A 20,087-nucleotide genomic window follows, 5' to 3' on the forward strand; every position below is an offset into this window, starting at 1 on the left:
TCTAACAAAACACATGCATACTTTTTTGTAGCTTAAAACCTTTTGGTTACGTGTCCCCCGTACATCTTCAGAACTACTTTTTCTCCGGTAAGCTACGGGCCATTTCTCAGAGCAGGAGGCTCGTTGACAGTAGTGACACCGTCACATCAGAGCTACAGATGGTCAGCGTTTCACACAACTTCATGTCCAAAAACCTGAACTATCACTTTAACAACAAAAAGCAGAACTCTTCTGTGCCTTTTAAAATATGCCCTTTGTTACAAATGATACATATGATTGAGATTCCACACTGGAAATATGTGCAGTTGGATATGGACAGTGTGCATTTATGTTTGGTTTTATACTGAATTGATCTGTGTTTTATTGTTGCTAACTAAACACAAAATCGAAACATAGTTGGTCGTTGTATTTACCACTTGTACAGTATGTGAATCCTGTGTCATTGTAGACGATAACTTGCTTATATTGACCAGTGTGTGCATGTCTATGCCATCAAAAATACAGGCATTTATCTTTTTATTAAACTAATACTGAGATCCTGAATTGAGGTGATGTATTGTGGTGCACAGCACGCGCCACAAGAGGTCAGTCTCCGCTGGTGAAACAGACAGTTGAGCCACAAAAGATGGCATGACTGCAAGAAGTGGGGATAACACAACAGGACTGTAAGCAGTCGGTCAGCAATGGAAGAGAGAGACAAAAAATGGCTTATTTTCAAATCTAACTGTGAATTAAGGGTTTATTTCAACCAAATTTTGGCAACTTTTATGTTGTTCCTGTCTAATCTGAATTATGTTTTACAACAAGTTAACAAGGCAATTAAGCTAGTCCTAATTTGGTGAAATAAAGAAATGTGAGTTTAGAGGGTGTATTGTTGTATTTTTCTGTTTATTAAGGAAAATTAATGTAAGAATATTTACTCTCTCTTGAGATTGAGTGTAATGGACAAAAAAAGCTAACCTTTGTTTTGTTTTGTTTTTAGAGTTTTAGCATAAAATGGAAATATTCAGGTAAAGTACAAATAGCTTAAAGACTACACTAATTGAGTAAATGTACTTTACAGCACTGATAATCCACTCTTGAAATCCAAGAGCTTTAACATTACAGTCCTAACAGGAATAAACTCAGTTCAAGTACCCTACTTTAAGCCAGCTGTGTGGTGGTCCCACACTCCTTTAAATGGACCTAATCCTGTTTCACACTGGAGTTTCCCTTTAATTGCACATCCACTTAATCCTGCAGCCATTGTCAATAAAGCAGCAGAGAGTGAAGTCCTTGAGATGAAAACAGCCATAAGAAAATAAGCATTCCAATGAACCATTTCTTTTTTTGACGAAGGCCAGTAATACAAAGCTTCACCTGTAGAACAAGGAGTCTATTATTGTATTAGGGGTGCATCTGAAATAGTCATACTGGAACAACCTAGCAGCATGTCAACCGGCAGTCCAACAAAGAGCCCAGTGATTGTGGAACCAGTCTGAGAGGTACTATTATTAGAGTGAAACACTAGAAATAGTTGGAGTTCTTAAATATTTTAAATGACTGACATTGAATAATTGAATGCACATATACTCAGCTATATATATCATGACTCCCTAGAAGTCGACTCTGCTGTATAGTCAATTTTTCCCAACAACAGATATGGCCCATAACGTTATTATTTTTACGAATCGATCACTCTATATTCTGTTGCTCAAACTTATAAAGCTGTCAGCAGAAATACGTTCCAGTGAACTATACAATCGGAAAGGTCTCAATTGATTCACTGTAATAAATAACAACAAATGGTGCATCCTCTCCCCACTGCTCCTTCCATCATTGACCTTTCCCTCTTCCACTCATTAAGCCTCTGTGGTTAATGGTGGCATTTCAAACAATGAAACACCTTCACTGATTAATCCATTCACCCATGCATTCTGAATATATCCATTTATTATATTTATGTTAAGGGAAAATCTGCTGCGAAAAAATCAACACAGTCATTGTAACCTTTAATCACAAATTCATTGCTTTAAATCCAGATGGCCGAGTGGTGAGGTGTGTTAGTAGGTTCCCCTATTTTTGAGAATATTATCTCCAGCAGACATAAACCTGGAGGGACTCATGCATTTGGCTATGTGTGTATCTGCCTGTCTGCAGCGAACAGCACAAACTACTGGACCAATCAGCCTAATATTTTGTGAGCACATTAATGACTAGGCCTATATGCTCAAGGATTTCTCATGGTTGTGGTGATTCATTATGTTAAAAAACCTGTTTTGTTGACTGTTTTTTAAGGTCTGCTGACTCCTCACTCCTTGTAAAAGGCTGCTAGGGGCAGTAAGTTTTCCAGAGATCATCTTGGCTAAAAACAATAAGCCTTACTATCTGTTGCAGGTCACATTTTGGCCTTCGTTTTCTTAACAACTGACATCCATAGAAAAGTCTGATCTCATTTTGAACCAGAGCATCTGCACAATATTTCCATACCCGATATGTTATGATCCACCAAAGTTTAGCACGATACCAGATTAATACGTCACTGTTTTTGTTATCTTTGCTGCCATGTTGAATGTAAGGGAGCCAGGAGGGACAATTCAACCAGGCAAAGCTGGGCCCACCTTCCGGCTGCTATGGCTGCAACCCGGTTTTAATCCATCCACCTCATAGCCTCGTACTATAGCGGGAACTTTTCAAAAGGGAAGTGTTTTGCCTGCCTGATTTTGTAGACATGCAGATTTTGTTTTTTTCTGTTATATTTCTTCTTCTACCATAAGTAAGAAAGTGGGCTGTTTAATGGTTTCTTTTAATGTCAGTTTTGGACAAGGTAAGGCAAGTTTATCTAATTGGTGCATTTCAGAGCCAAAGGCAATTTAGGCCAATTAATTGTGTAGATTGTTGATATTTCTCACTTTGTTGTGCTGTAGCCTGCAGACAAAGTTGATACTGTTTAAAGTCCAGTTATGAACAACATGGACAACAGATTTGTGGCTGGGTTTAAGTTAACAAAAAAACATTCATCCTCATAATTATATTGTATCTTCTGAAATGACCTGCTGCACATTTGCTGAAAATACAAGAACTGTCTAGTGTGGCTATGATCAGCTCGAGCTGCCACGATGTAGACAAATGCAGCCTGGCAGAGATCTGCTCTCTACTGTGTACATTTTTCTAGTTTTGAATGTTTTCATTTAGACACATTTAGCAGTGTTAGGGGTAATGTTGCATTAACAAAAAAAAAGCACAGCATGCATTAGAAATCAGCCATCTAATATTTACTGTTTTAAAAAGTATCTAATAAGAGAAACAAACACATAATCTCACACATTAAAACAGATGGGCTTTCTTGTTTGTTTGTAGTAAACAAACACAAGAGTGTTACCTTACAAAAGGTTTTAATAAAAAATTTTAGCCATTGGCTAAACAGATTGTTGATTATTCTTCCCTGATAGAAGCCAAATGTGTTTTTTTTTTTTTGTTTTTTTATGAGAAAGAGGCTGTGCTGTGCAGTGTTGCCTCCAGTAATATAACAACAGACTGGGTTCATTCCAACAACATGTATAACATTCAAGTACTGATCGATATCCTCTGGTGTGTTTGTCGCCTTTTTTGCATAATGAAGCAAATTAACATAATGTCTGTTTATTTATCAGGTGCAAGCTGTGCCTGAGTGCCCAATCAATCTTTTCCAAACAACCCGGCTAAAGGATCCGATATAGTAATCCAATATGATGAATCATATTTTTGCATTTGCCAACAACGGACTTGAGTTAAAGTTAGACGTACAAGTAGGCTGGTCGGAGACCCAACAGGCTCATCTCTCATAGTTGTACCCATAATGGAAACTCAGTGGGGGCGGGGAGCTAGAATGAAAGTAGGATATACAGTGTTTATATAGAGAATCCTACTTTTTCATATTTGGTGGCACAGGATTAATTACTGTACTTGTCGAAGACAGATTTAAGGGAAGATTAGAGTGGCTCTTAGATCACTGTGCTTTCCAGACTAGCATGAAATACTTGGCCTGTTTACAGTTGAGTCTCTTAGCACAGCAAAGCACAGCAGACACAGTCTAATTCCTTTGAAACAAATGCTGTTTTGCAGAAGTGAATAACATAATGTATTGCTGCACAGGAGGCACCATGTTGTAATGAAGGAGACAATAATGCATGGTAATTAGTCAATAACGCTTGAACAAACAGCACAATAAAGCTTTGAAAGTACAGTACATGGTTGCTCATACTCTTCTTTCAGCCACACAGAGTATGAGCATCTGTGCCAAAGCTGCTGTCTTAAATCTAACCCTGGAAGCAGAACTTAGTCTTTAGTTCTAAAGAAACACTGGTGCTTGGCAGATCTCACCTCCGCAGACTCCAGGTTCTCTCCATTTTTCATCCACCTGTAAGAAGGCTTTGGCTTCCCTGTGGCTTTACACTCCCACACCAACGAGTCATCAATGAGTTTCTGGACATCTTGGGGTTTCTCAATGAGATGAGGAGGAGCTGAAAACAGTGAAAATGGGACAGTGAGCTCAACATGTGGATTTAGAGATTGTTGGTAACAATGTTAACACGCTTATCTAAGTCACTTTCAATTATGACCATGTGCTCACAGCAATAAGGCTTTTAAGAAGTAGCAAGAGCTCAGTGTTGAGAAGGTTAGTTTTGAAATGTAATAGGTTACAGATTATTAGTTACCCTCTTAAAAATTCATAAGTAATGTAACTATTTTACGCAATTCACCACGTTGATGTAACTTATTACATTTAGTGTAATGTTATACCCCTTTTCCATTCAAATTCTTCCATATATGCGGGTTTTTAAACGCAGGAAAACCTGTTAAAACAGGCAACAGACTGCTAGCCCATTGCCAGTAACCAGCAGAGTTTTATTTTTTATTATTTTTTTTTTTTTTTTGACTGGTGCATCTCGTCTGACATCACCGACAGACTGAAAAACAGGTTGGCAAATGGCAAAAAGCAGCATGGAGGCCAGTGTTACTGGTGTTCACTTCTTTTTTATATCCATTATTTATTCAGTCCCTCTTTAACTTGTTGCGGAGTAAAGTTTAAACACTGTCTTGTCGTCTGACGGAGACGGATGGTATTCTTTGGTGGCCGGTCTTTGCATTTTACTGGCAAAGAGGCTAAAATTAGTGCGTCCGCCTAGATGTCATATTTTCATCACTGCTGATTGGAGCTGATTGGAGCTGGAGCCGATAAATAATTGTGACAACTGCAAATTCATTTGTCGTGGGAGTGAGTGCTGATTGTAACCTTTTCCATTAAATACAAAAGCCAGATGTTAGTGGGTGTTAGTGCATTTTTTTCATCCACTGGCAGAATGGCTCTAGAGCTCTTTGCTGATTTCAGAAAGAAAATATTCTTCAGTTTCCCTGAAAGGCGTTCGTGTCCGGCGACATGGCCACCCGCCTTGGTGGCTCAGCTGGTCGCAGGCATGGGGTTGTGTAGAACAATGTCCATTGTGCTCCTAGCTGGGCATTTCCTGAGGAGTGCCTGGAGTTTTCAGCTGGGAAAAGAATACTTTGGCCTTAGACGAGGACTTTAAAACTTAATGTCTTTCAGATACAAAAAAGAAATTATCATTATAAAGGCAATTTATCATGAAGTATCAGGTCTTTATCTAACTAACCAAGAGTACATTAATACAGCAATGTACAAGCATTTCTAAAACCATTTTTATAAAACGCATGTTAACCAAGTTATCCACTTGACTCTAGAATTTTATAGATTGATAAAAAGAATAAATTAAATGAAAGACATATTTTCTTTTTTTTTCTGGTAGAAGAACTTCTGACAAAAATGCTAAAAACCAGGCCCAAATACACAAAGTTGGCAACTGGTGCCATAAAAACACTCCATTCAATACAATCTGAGTAAATGATTGTATAATTATACAGAAGGAGAATTGATTCTTGCTGTGTCATGCGAGTAACTCAAGGCTAGTCGATGATTAAGCGAAAAAAGTGGTACATAAAAGCAGATCAGCAAAAGCTCTTTCTGTGTAATGCTCTGTACATTGTGGATGATGTGTAGGTCAAGTCACCATCATCCTATATCACACAAGGCCAGTGGCAGGGCAAGAGTAATGGCTGCACGTTTCCATTCCACAGATCTCACCTAATGCCACTCTCAAGGACTGACCTGTGTGGAGGCTTTTCACTAACAGTACAATCCTGCTTTAATTGGCTTCTGCTATACAGTATTTTGCCTTCGAGTAAAGCAGGATAACACTGCAAGAAATCCAATAACTGCAAATGTATCCCCACACTATCTCTATGCATTACAACTTCAGCATGTAGTCAATGCTAGAGCTAGAGTGTGTGTATGTGGGTGTTCAGAAACACAGAGTGACGACAGATAAAAAGGAGGTGGATGCAGAGACCGGAGGGGGGTATTTGTGCGGTCTTGTGTATTTATGTTGGAGTCCTGGACAGATTCAACATCAAAGTCCTTCCAGTATCAGAGGAATATTTGTATTTGTGGATCATGTGCTGTACTATATGCTTCTAAGACCCCTTTGGCAACTGAGGCTGCGGTACAAGGTTGGCTAGGGTCATTAACATTTAACTGGTATGGAGGCTGTGCTGCTGCTGTCTATACAAACAGTAAAAAGGGTTACAAGCTCCTTTGACAGGAAGCTGATGTTTCTGTTATTTTTCCTGCTACAGAGAAAAGACATTTACTGTCAAACTATATGATGGAACGTCCATGTCAACGTTCTCTTTGTTGTGGTTGTGTTATGTTACAAATAAAAAATGAAATTATTCACACTGATATATTTTAAATCAATTTTGGCTAGAGGTGAATAGGTTCAAACTTTTACCTAACAGGTATCATGAAACTTCCCCAGTAGATTAATAACTCTAAGAATAATATTTACAGCACTGTATTACAATTTTCTGAAATTGTGCATTTACATATGCAAATGGAACATTGTCTAATTACATATATGCTCAGACTTACAGTTGCACTTTGCTGACAACAAATTCATGGGGAAAAATGGTTCTGTTATTTTTTGTGCATATTTTTTCACGTTGGGGACCGTAAAGTTTGCATGTTTGTCTGTATGATAAAGCATAAACAAACAGATTTGAGTATGGTATTATTTTTTTAAACTAACGTTTAATTTCTAAGACAGTGTTTTGGTTGTATTTAAAAAAACTAAAATATCCTTCTAAGGATAGTACCAAACCTGCCTTCCCCCAAACCAAAATTATTAGGTTGTAAATAAGTAGTATTTTAGTTTTGGGTACAGCAAATATTAAGTTGGCAGAATAGGAAACTTTACGTTGACTTGCCTTAAAATTAATTTGCATTAATTCAAACTTTTGATGTAAAAGCAATCAAATTGTTAAAGTACATCTGACTTAAAACAATTGTGTTAATGTAACTTGCTGATATTACTTTGTTAAAACCTAATTCTGTAGTGTTACCAATTGAAGTAATTTAATTAAGTTGGGCCAACAATTCTCTTTTTTCAGTGTACATTTTCAGAACAGAAATCTAAACACTGGACAAAGCAGGATTCAAAATTCTTGTTTCATTTTGTTGACATATTAAAAGTTAAGGGTTGTACTGAGGTGATTTTGGTTATTTCTTTGCACAACTCCATAAATCAGGAAATACTGTCAACAGCTATAAAAAATTGGCTATGTTTTTAGGAATAAAATGTTACTGTATATAAATCAGGCTGTGACTGATAAATGAATAAACCCCTGTGTAAAAACCTTAAGAATATAGATGGGAATACAACTGAAGAGTTTGGTGTCTGTAAGTGTTCCTGGAGTGGAGATTTCAGGCTCAGAGTATGAGGCAACAACAACAACAACAATAGTGATACAAAAAACTCATTTTGAGAAAATACCCTTTCAGAGTAAAGTTCTTTACATTTTAAGACAAAAAAAGAGAAATTATAGATGAAATCGATAAAAATAAATAAATGACATAATAATAATAATAATAACAATAATAACAATAACAATAACAATAATAATAATACTAATAATAGATATCACCATGAAACTTCAAGGTTAATTACTTATATTAAGATAATCATTTTTTATTAAAGGTCTTCTGAAATGTTATGCTTAAATATACAAATGAAACATTAAATTATCAAATATGTGCTTTCTGGGTTAAATAAGATAAATAGAAAAATGTGTATTTTGGACATTTTGGAAGAAAAAAAGCCCTAAAAATTAAAATTGACCAGTGCATTAAATAAATATATAAATAAAAAGTTTTCACCTGCAGTGTCTCCCAGTGGTGCCCCAAGGGAGTCCATGGGGTGCCCTGCTACAATGATGGCCCCCCCAGTGGCCGTCCCTGGCAAAATTTATTGAAGGTCAATATTACCGTCTTTATAGGGGTGTGGCTCGGTCATTTTATACAGCTTGTACAGCGGTAGCTGTTTAACTATCTTGTGAAATGAGACAAGGTAAGGCATCAATTGGTACCAACCATGTTGGCATGGCTTGTCAGGAAGGGCACTAAATAGCACTACAAAGGCTCAATTTTGCCATGGGAACAACTGGCATGGCCATTATCAAAGGTTCCTTTGAATTCTCACCTCAAGATATCTGAATGAAAATGGGTTCCTATGGGTACCCAAGAGTTTCCCCTAAACTTGAGAGGGCTTGTTCCCAGCAAATGTTTTTTTTTTTTTTTTTTACAGTGAATGTTTTTCTTCAGATTAAAGCTGTATATTTGTCTTTTTAAGAAAAAGGATAACCAGCTTATTTGAAGAACAATGAATCACCTAACATGTAGAGATACATAACACAGGATTGTTGTGGAACTCGAAATGTTCACTGTACTGGTATTAATCTGCACACCTCAGATAATCAATAAGAATAACTGTAAAGTCAGAAACCAAATTAAATCAGTGTGCAAATATCCATACTGACAGTTTTCAACTAGCCTATATACCTCAACAGCATAATGGAGGTCCTGAAATTCAGTTATGGCTTTAGGTTTTGGTGTGGCACCCCAATATTTTCAGTTGCCCCATCAGGTCACCACTATAAAAAATTTCTGAGGGTGCCACTGGTAGCAATCTTTTATTACCAGTCCCTACTCCCGAAGAAGTCTTTGAGCTATGTGTGTTTAGAAAAGAGCCCACAGGGAAAGATGGTAGAAAGTTACTCTATAAGGCTCCAACATCACCACTCATTTAGCTTCACATCCATTCATGCTACCGCAACCCTGTATCAGAGCCTGGCTGAGCTGCCCCACCCACTGCACCTTCCAGGACTGCATTGTTGTTGTTGTTGGTCTTTTTTATTTTTCACCTCACTGACAGGGTCCCTCACTCTATCCCTCACCCGCTGCGAACGTATCGACTCTCAGTCAACGCTTACCAAATGAAAGCAGGCAGCCCATCTCTGCCTGCACCGGGGCCAAGCGCGCATACAATCAGAACAAACGTCAAGTGGCTAAAGCAGAGGAAAGATGGGGATTTGCCTTATCTGTGAAATCACTATGAGATAATGCAGCGGTAAAGTCTGCAGAAACGCAGATGTGAATACAACAGGGGAAACTAACCTGTCACAGCCTCGCATTTACTTTCCCTCTGAGTAATATCAACATCAACAAGGGAGTAAACAGCCATTTCTTTTCCAAGCTTGGAAAAGCTTGGAAATTTAACAAAAGTTCTCGTCTTTGGCTTGTGTAGTGGTCAAAAACTGCTTACAACACAGAATTATGAAGAAAGTCAGTGGCAAAATGTACCAGACCCAAAGAGCTCAGTTTGCATGAAAATGTAATGAGTCTAATTTCACCTCGAGTTTGAACGTCATCCTCAAACCTCAATGCAGTTAAAGAATTCCTGTTTTTAAACACTATTGTAAATTTGAAATACACCTCCTTTATATCTTTATATACAGGACAATAAACTCCAAACACATTAGGCATACTGTGTGAGTGGGATTTAAGGGTGAATAAGTGTGAGAATGTTTTAAAGTGACCATAGTGCCACCGTAAAGTAACACCTTCATTTCTTCCTGTCTAACACAAAGCCCAGCTCTCTTTCCACTGTAGCTTGCTTGGATGCACAAGAGATACCCTTATTGATTCCCCCATTGGCTTACACTGCTGACGAATGTCTCAAAGGCTTAATTCAAAGGGAGTTCAAAATAAGATTACTGATTTTTATCACCTGGCTGCAGACAGCAGCAGCAGCAGCAGAGAGAGAGAGAGAGAGAGAGACTGACAAAACACATCAAAAATGAGAGTGGGGCCACAGCTCAAAAGGACAAATCAAGCCTTGGTGGATCACAGCGTGCTCTTGGGCTGTTATAGTGAACGAGGCGAAGGGCTTCCAGCGCCGCTGTAAATCATGGCAAATTGTTTAATGCCCCAAATGAGTTATTTTTGACAGCTGACACAGCATGACTTGAAGGGGAGAAAATCAGAAGGAAGAAAACAGAGAGCGGTCGAGGTGGGAGGAAAATCCATAGTTTGTTCAGAGAGCAAGTGAGCAGCCTGCCAAACCTGAACACATCAGTCCTGGCTAAAATATTATTAATGTATGAATGTAATGGTATCGTTTTATCCATTCATTCATGACCATATCATTTGTGATGATAGGAAGTCATCAGGATAGGTGTTTTAAACTTGTATGGTCTGGGAGGTTTGATAACTTTGATTATTTATACAGCACAGATAGACAAATATGATTTATAATATTAGTCCCTCTTCTCTAAACCTTTCCTGTCCCCGCGAGTTTCTGTCTGGTGTTGATAAGTCACAAAAAATAAAAACTGTATCCTCCAATAAAGTTTAATTCGAAGAACAAGATCAATTGTGGTTTCAGATACTTATTCTGTCACCCAATTTACAGTTTACTGTTACTGCATACAGTTTCTGTTTGTTTACAGCTAGGCACTAATTATAAAATCCATACATATACTATATATTAGGGGGACACGTCCCCCCTAAATGCCCTGCCAATATATTGATTAAATATAGAAAAATAGAAAAAAAGTGCTATGCTACAAAAGGCATCCATGTACCACCGTCCAAAATAATCATAAATAAACTTAACAAATTGCCATTATTATTACTGCAGGTTCTAGCATTACACTGTATTGCAGTTCTGCATGTGGTTTGTCCAAGTGGTGTTGCCGTACCGTAGCAGAAGCTGTTGCTCGACTGCTGTGAGGACAATCAATGTCAAACACTGTACTGTCTGTTTCATTAGTTTCAGATGTATTAAATTGGGAAAAACTACGATGTAATATGACAATATGTAGGCCCTATTACTGCCCTAACTGTTGAATGTTATAGTTTTGGTAAAGTGTTAGTATGCCATGAAACTATCATAAAAAGGTTGCAAAAAGTCATAGTGTAATATGTCATAAAAACAAGTCATTAAAATGTCATAAAAAGGTCATAAAAAAGTCAGTGTGTACACTTTTCCTGAGTGGCCCTCAATCATATGCTGCCCCCTAAAGGCCCTGACACACCAAGCGAATGTTTGGTCGTCGGGTAGCTTCTCTCACCCTAGTTGGTGTGGTGTGCCCTGCACCGTTGCCTGTTGTTGGAATCAACGCTGGCAATGGTGGAGCCTATCGGTGTATGAAATGTTTATGACTGGCAGCACACGAGAAGAGAAACAACAGTGAAGAAAATATTGCTAAAGTCAAGAGGGAGTGAGACCAAACAAATATGTTACATAAAGTAAGATTACTTTTCTTTTGCCATTGTGCTCTTTAGCAGAAATAAGTGTGATGGTTTGAGTTATTGTTCACTGGTGCATAATAAATATGCTCCATACTTTCAACATTAGATTGTGTTGTTAGTTTGCTAACTGGCTAACTAGTGTCATGACGGTCTTCCAGTTTCCCTTTTTGAATGACAAATGCAGACTACCGCCGTCTGCTGGTGTGGAGAGTTATTTCCTCTCATGCAGGCGCAAATCATTAGTGCTGGTTGGCCGTCAGCTGTAGTCTTTGTGGTGTGTTTATGTGCAACTAGTTGGCTGAGCTCTGGCGATGCAGCAGGGGGCTTCCATAGCCGCTAGTTCTCTGCAGTGGGTTTGGAGTATGTGGGCCTTAAAATGGCACTTAGCCATCAAAACTGTGAGTACCCTATCTAAGATTCTTGTCTCTGAATGTTCTTAAATTGTTTGTTTAGCTGTGAAATTCCAAAAAAATTCTCCTGGGGGGAACTTCCTGTAGGGGTGGGTTGCAGAAAATTGAAAATCAACAAAAAATGCCCCTCCACAGTTGTTAAATAGGTGATTACGGCCCTTTATGATTCCTTATGGTATTTTGTTTGCGGTTTGTATACAGTTAGTAACAAACTATAATACAAATAAAAGATATTTAATTATTTACTATGGCGCTGTGACCATGTTGGTAAACCTAAAATAAATCTTGTCACAATGGGCGAATGTTTTTATTTTATTTTTTTATGTGGTTTCATACTTTTTTTATTTACATTGAAATACATAATTGATCCATAGATTCATACTTTATCATATCATTAGATCAGAAAGCCTTTTCAAAGAAGACACCCATTTAATATGGGCAAATATGGAAGCGCTTTGCATTCACTGAATAAAACAAAACATTGACACCTTATCTCATAATTATGAAATCCTAATGTCTCGTAATTAGGAGATCCTGATGTTGGTGTAGCCATTTGCTGTAAAACTGTGAAATATCTAAAATATATAAATTATCTTCCCAACAAAAGCATATGGCAACCCACACCGGGACGTCAACAAAAGCAACAATGCAGATCTTGTAATTACAACATTGGGATCTCGTATTTACAAGATCTTATGTCGTAATTATGAGATAAAGTGTCCATTTTGTTTTTTTTTCAGTGAATGCAATTCGCTTCTGTAGGCAAAAGTAAATACATACATACAGTATATGGAGGTGTCTTTAACGTGACATTTTATGACGAATTTGTCTATTTGTATAGGATTTTCAAGACTATACAGAAAACGGAGAAGGAAATAACAAGCATCGTTAAACATGCAAGAAAAGAAAAGAAAAGAAAAAGAAAAGACAAAGAAACAACACCCCACAAGTGCTACCTTAGTGAGGTCTCGTTTAGGAAAAATGAAATCACACTACTTTAACTTGAAGATTAGTCACGACAATCTTTTTGAGAAAGTGGAATAATTGTTGAATTGCAAAAATATTAAGTTCCTACAGTGAAGCTCTGTACCGACCAACTAGTGTATTTAACAATATAAATGTCACGCTATATATAGATGTCAGTTTAACAAAGATCATAATTACTGTCAAATGAAGATGTTTTTTTCAAAAAAGAGTTTAATGTGCACTAGCTATCATTTTGTCAGTGCAGACTATTTTTTTGATGCTGGATTTTTTTCATGTTGGAATGAAGTGTCAGTAGATATTATGACTTCTAGTATCTCAGTAGGTGTGACTCCATCTTCAGGACTATAGGCGCCAATGAGTGAATCTGCTAACCTCCTTCCTGTCGATCCAGATGCTGCTGTGCAGATTATGTCCCTGACATATGTGCCACCGGCCTATGTATAGTACATTTAACGGCTTTGATCTCCAGTCAAGCTGGATGTCAATCATGATGCCATCTGGTGGAACCCAATACAAGGCTCACCAACAAGGTCGTATCCAAGGGCTCAGCCTCATCCGCATCACTCCTTTAATCTGGATCAAAATATTAGAGGCATCATGGCTGACAGCCTTTAATCATTTTGATGTGCCGTTAAAACGAGCCTCCCTCCTCGTGTAGCTACGCCACATGAGCCTCTGCTGATCGCCACTGACTGCTTTATAAGACCAGTTGTGTCTGCTTGTGTTGCCTCTCAGTCTGAGCAGGTCTGACAGATGTGGTTCACGCTGGTCAAATATTCATGCATGTCAGGATCACCTACCGTAGAAAGAGAGCTTCCCTTTCACTGTGTTCATTCCCCTGGAGTTCTCTGCCACACACTCGTACGTGCCGGCGTCCTCCTGCTGGAAATATGGGATTTCCAAGACGCCGCTGGCTTTCCTCATGTCTACTTTCCTGGGGAAGGGTATACTGTCCACTCTCCTCCAGTTTATAGATGGTACTGGGCTGGGAGGAGATACACAGAGACGTTTAACCCTCTGAAGTCACAGCTTTCAATTAAAAAAGAATATATAACAAGAAAAAAAGTGCAGAGTCTGATCTATTAAAAGGTTATTTAGGTTTGACACCAAGTAGAAAATAACTGTTACCTGTCTATTTTTTGTGTGCAAATCAGTTATTGTGCAGAAAACCTTATGCTATACAAACTGATTATTGATTGACAAAGACAAAACTGCTAAAAGTGAACTTTCACAACATTTACCAAACATGTTCTTATGCCTTATTACTGAATTAGAGCTGAATTAAAGACAGTACGAGTCAATTTTCTCATTATCTATACACATTCAACCTAATATTACTCACAGTCTCTTAAATATTTGAATTTAATGTCTCAAGTGTACCTTCATTTGGAAGATTAAGGATAGGATGATCAAATTAACCTTTAATTATTTCATTAAAATCCCTGCAAGCACAATGTTCAGGTCTTTTAAGGATCAAATTCAACTTTTTTACATCTTAAATACACACATTCCATGGCCACTCCACTAACTTATTAATAAGGACAGTTTAAAGGGGAAGTTCGCTAATCTCCCAAATTCATACATATTATTAGCATGGTCTAAGACAGTCTAAAATATTAGTAAATAAAAATCAATTCTCTCTCAGATCCAAAAAACTACTATTTGTGATGTCATAGGGCACTAAGTCTGGAGCTGCACCATAGACAATGAATTGGAAAGATGTTCACAGTACACTGAGAGTGTCCAGGGGAATGTTGTGAGTATGTGGGTACATTTTTCTGTTTTAGAACAGAGAACACAACAATAGCATAAAGCTCATTTGGGTATAAAACAGAAAAGAAAAAATCCATGGGTCCACAAAAATCAGGTTTCCCTTCATTGTCTTTGGAGCAGCTCCAGACTTTATACCCCATGACATCACAAGTTTGAGACTTACTTCTCTGGTTTATGGCTTCAAGAACAAGTAGCTCATGTTCACAAATATTGATTGGACTTTCAGGACATGGAAATAACTCACTTGAATTCTTTATTTAGGTGGTGTTCCCCTTTAAAGGAATATTTCACCCACAGAATGATGATTTGTATATCAATGACTCACCATGTGTTACCTTGAATTCATGAAGAACACTTGTTTTTCTTGTATGCCTCCGCGATGAAAGGAGAATCCAAAAAGGCGACTGTTCTTCATGAATTTACATTAACAGGGTCCAAATTTAACAACAAAGCTATATCAAAACATCAGTTTACAAACTGTCACACAACTCTTACAGTATAATCTGAGGCTCATTTGTACGGTTATATGCTCAGTACTACCCAAACAAATGCAATATCACTTGTAGACAGAAGTGTTTCAAAAGGTTTAAGTGAGAAATGAATGTGTTTGGAAAATACTGAGCACACATTAAATGAGCCTTGAATTATACTGCACAAGAATGATGGATGGTTGCCTTTTTGGGATTTCCAGTTTATCACGGAGGCCTGCAAGAAAAACATTTTCTTTAAGAATTCAAGGTAACATGCAGTGAGTAATTGAAGTGGTAATTTTGTGGGTGAAGTATTCCTTTAAACTTTCCCCAGGAATATTATAATAATAATATAGTGGCCATGTAAAATGTACATTTAGAGTGTAAAAAGCTGAATTTGATTATAAAAAGGCCAAAGTTCTAAACATTTTGCTCCTCAGCCTGCTCTTTCACTAAATTTTAAGGATTTTAATGAAACGATTTGAGGTTAATTCGAGCACTCTGTGCTTAATCTTGCAAATTAAGAGACGTTTGAGATCTTAAAATCATATATGGTATTTAAGGGCATGTGAGTTAATATCAGGTTACGTGTATAGATGTTCTGTCCTTAGATTTATACTGTCTTTCATTCTGCTTTATCATTTTCAGTTGAGGCGTAGTTTTCTTCACAGATTCAAGGTAATACATGGTGAGTAACTGATATATTAATGGTTAAATTGTGGGTGAAGTATTCCCTAAAGGGGCATATCAGGAACAGATAAGGGGTTTCATTCCCTGGTGAAGGTTAGGCTCCAACAATTACTCCACAGAATTAAGTAAAACTGTCCACTAATCTAGCTTTAGGCCTATTAGCTCATCCTGTACTCTGGGCTTCAGTGCATTGTCTTACAAAACCTGATATTTTAGCTGAACATTTTTACACCGCAACAAGTGCCCTCTAATTTCTTAGATGTGCAGCCTAACTTGAAACACATGAGGACTGCAGCAAAGCAGTGAAACATGAAAAAAATATCCCAGCACTCTTCTGGTAATATTTTTCTTTTATATGCGAGTCAGCATGCTGAGCCTGACAAAGAGTGGGCTTACTTTCCCAGAGCGAAGCATTCCAGCTTTACAGTGGATCCTTTGGCAACATGAACAACCTCTGGAAACTGAACTTCAATCTTTGGCTCATATTCACCCATCACACCTGAAAGAGAAATGCAAATGAGCGTTGGTGTTAGTGCAAGAAGAAGAACTCCAGCTAAACAACTCAGGCAAAAAAAAGCCCTAAATAAAAACACTAGCTGTGGCTTCTGCTGTTGCAACACAGCTACTGAAAATCTTTTTCAAGTACAGCCGTCTTTTTACAATAAGCTGAAATGTTTTTCAACTTCCAACGCTGTGCGATCTGAGCAGCAGAAACATGCTCTGCTCTCAGCGCTGTCACACATTGCTCTCCCATTGAAAATAATGAGAAAAAGAAGCCAAAACACAGCTCTCCAGTGGACATGCTACACACTGATGTTGAATGGAAAAAACAACTTTGAGAATTCATAGACGGTTTGAGCTTTTACATCCAGATGAGTTTCATCTCGTTGTAGTGCTAACAGCTATGAACCAGAAAATGGGCCCATAAAATCCCCCTGGGTACCGCCACTGTGTCTACAAAGCATCCCATTCACTGTCGGTGAAGCAGCTCTGCTGGATTATAATATTGCTGCTGTGCATGCTAAAAATCTCTGAATAAAGGAGAAGACGGGGATGTGGGCTCTCTGGTGTTCTAGCTTTGGGAGAGGCTTATTCATAAATCAAGACTGGAGCGTCTGACATCGTCGAGAAAAGCACATGCATATTTTTTTGTCTTCCCCTTAAATGACACTAAGGTAAATTACATCAATGAATTATGTAATGGGCCTACTTTGATTTCTCCTGGCTGTGCCAATTCTGGGTGCACAACATGGTATTTTAAGCCCCTCTCATCCTCACCAGTGTAACAATAGGTTTTTCCCCTATTGCTGTAATTCAGGTCTGTGTTGCACAAATAGCTCTAGAGATGGAGGAAACAGGCCAATTTCATCTCGTTGATTTGGTGAGGCATGTGTTATCAGGATGGCTCCCTGAGTGACTGTGAAAGCTAATTCAGATCCTTATCACAACTGTCTCATACTGGAATGTAACCACAGCACTATCACCCATTTTAAAAAGACAGGTGGAAGTGGACGGGTAATTGTCTCACACCATAACCTTTTGTAGGGGACACCTGTTTAATGTGCCAACCTGCACCCCCCCGCCCAACCCTAGCCACCGTGACCGCGGTGGGGCTCATGTTTTGCTGCTAGACCCGCTGCCTCGGTGAAATAGAGGTATAATGAAAAAAGAAAGGAAGGAAGCAAGGAGGGGAAGTGCTCAGGAATTGCTTGAAAAAACGATCTCTCAAATCACACAAGTTATTCTGGATGAGGGTGTCTATCAGTAGCAATCCCTTAAATGTAATGCTGTTGAAGACAATTTTTAACCAAATTTAAGACTTGTTTTTCACCTTTTTCTCTTATCAAGAATTGCAGGTAAGTGTAAAGGTAAGTAGTGAACCACCGCATTCTCACTCCGACCTCGTCACATATCGACATTTGGTCATCGACTTTTCGCATCCAGATACAACGTTCAAGGTACCCTGGGTGCGTTGGTTGTTGACATTCTAGGACACTGTGTCAAGTTCTGCCTGTTACATGCATTGTCCTTTTTCAAAACACACTTCCATTTTCACAGGAAATATACAGTCTCTCTGATTGTCGGTGATTACTACACTAAAATATGTTTCTGAAAACACTTCAGGCGAGAAATAGGCAACTTAGTAACAGAATCTTGATTCATATTTGATCGGCACTGCCTGGTTTGACAGTTTGACTGCAGTTTCAACACATTCTCATCCCAAGTCATCACATATTGTCACTTTGGGAGAGGCTTTTCACGGCTACATACTACGCACTAGGTATCCTTCTGTGTCTGCTGTAGACGTTCCAGGATGCACTACCAACGCGGGGATGTCAACAAAAGCACATGGCTAGGTCTGTGAAAAACATCTTGGTTTGAAATCCTGGAAGCAAACACCGGGCTCCCATGTGACAGTGCAGGGTTTGTTGGACTTAGATTTTCTTAAGCCTGAAAACAGAGCCAAATACATGTGCACAAGTGTAGTGTTCTCTCAGACCACTTGAATTACAATATGCTACAAGGTTATTATGGCTTTTTTGCCCAGTGAAACAAAATTTAATGGCCTAACCCCGCTTTAATCATTTATCAGCAGTTTCCAAACAATTAATAATGCAATTTAATGAGGTGGTAAGCACATATTTCTTTAGTGTCCATTATATCGATTTGTCAACAAATGCAACACCTCCTGTGAAACATTCATAACTCATTTAACACTTTGTGTTACCACTGATACCAACAGTATCTTCCAATAACAAGGCCTAACAAAGCTTTTTGAGAAGAGGTAGTCTTCACTTTTGCACGGGATCAGCTGTAATTAACTAAAACTGAACATTTCTCATGAAAATAACACTTAGGTCCATATTTCTTGTACTGCATTACATTACATATGGTAAAGAACATCCTTCTGGGACAAAAGCCTACAATTACATTACTTGCTGACAGTGACCTTTCCTCCAGAGTGCCTTGATAAGGCCAGCCTAAAGCATCAGATCCACATGTTAAAGGACATGCTGAAATTAGCAAAGAAAGAGATAATTAACCTTTGAATTTCATTTGTATTCCTTGAAACCATCTCTATCAGGACTGGACCAAATTTCCAGCACTGCTGTGATAAATCACCCACTCGATCCCAGCACAGAGTGACAGGGGTGCATTTTTTATTACTTATAAAGGTGACAAAAAAAGAGGGAAAACACCATCAAAAGACATGATGAAAGTGGAAAGAGGTAAATATAATTGAGACGTGTTATTATCAAAACATAAGTTGCGAGCTTGAGACTGGTGGGGAAACGCCTTTGGGGAGTGATATATTTTTCATGATTCCATGTATAAGTAGATGCACTCCTAAAGTGAAAACTTTGGGACTGCATTATTTAGTCAGCGTTAGAGTAAACATTCTCACTGTAGAGGGTTCAGCTGTAGCCTCGTAACATAACTGAGCATTTACACTGTTATTTAAGAGTGTAGTATAAAATGTAGTCAAGTTGTATTTCAAATATCCCTGTAACCCAGTGGCCAGAAGAAAATGTTAGCACTGTACCTTTCTGCAAACCATGGCCATGTTAAATTTGCACATTTCATAGGTGTCATATCAACATTTTTAAAGTGAGATATGAGCTGACTTTATCTTAGGGAGGTGAAGGGGATGGTGGATGTCACCAATATGAGACACCTGCCAAGCTGCAGACCACTGCTCAAGACCAACAAATAACACAACCAGTTGTTTTTTAGCGACTCGTTTCTGGGTTTCCAGTGGCTCTTTGGCCACCCAATGTGGGTGTTTCTTTAGCAAGTCATGGCTGTTTTTGCAACAGGGATGTTTTTTTTACCAAAGACATTGATGGCTTCTCCAGCTGTGATTGTGCCATCGGTATTGAAATGTAAAGTTTCAACATATAACCTACATAATGTACAATGTACGATAACATACATTACCAACAGTTTTTTTCTGGCAATTGGGTTGAAATATTTTGTTCTAACAGAGAATTGGCTTTGTGCAAATACAGATTAAATATATATAACATTCAAATTCAAATTTGGAACGGCGATATCTGTAAAATGATGAATCTG

General features: G+C 38.2%; 1 protein-coding gene across 1 annotated transcript in view; it reads right to left on the bottom strand.

The window, feature by feature from the left end:
* The window catches only part of cntn4 (contactin 4), a 222,764-nt gene that overhangs the window by 71,102 nt on the left and 131,575 nt on the right, over window positions 1–20,087 (bottom strand). Inside the window, exons 7-9 of the mRNA XM_050038775.1 lie at window positions 16,410–16,512; window positions 13,881–14,065; window positions 4,342–4,481 (exon numbers count right to left, since the gene is read on the bottom strand). Coding sequence (XP_049894732.1) covers window positions 4,342–4,481; window positions 13,881–14,065; window positions 16,410–16,512 — 428 coding nt within the window. The remainder of the gene's footprint in view (window positions 1–4,341; window positions 4,482–13,880; window positions 14,066–16,409; window positions 16,513–20,087) is intronic.

Source organism: Epinephelus moara, chromosome 24 (assembly GCF_006386435.1).
Source record: "Epinephelus moara isolate mb chromosome 24, YSFRI_EMoa_1.0, whole genome shotgun sequence".
Classification (NCBI taxonomy): Eukaryota; Metazoa; Chordata; class Actinopteri; order Perciformes; family Serranidae; genus Epinephelus; species Epinephelus moara.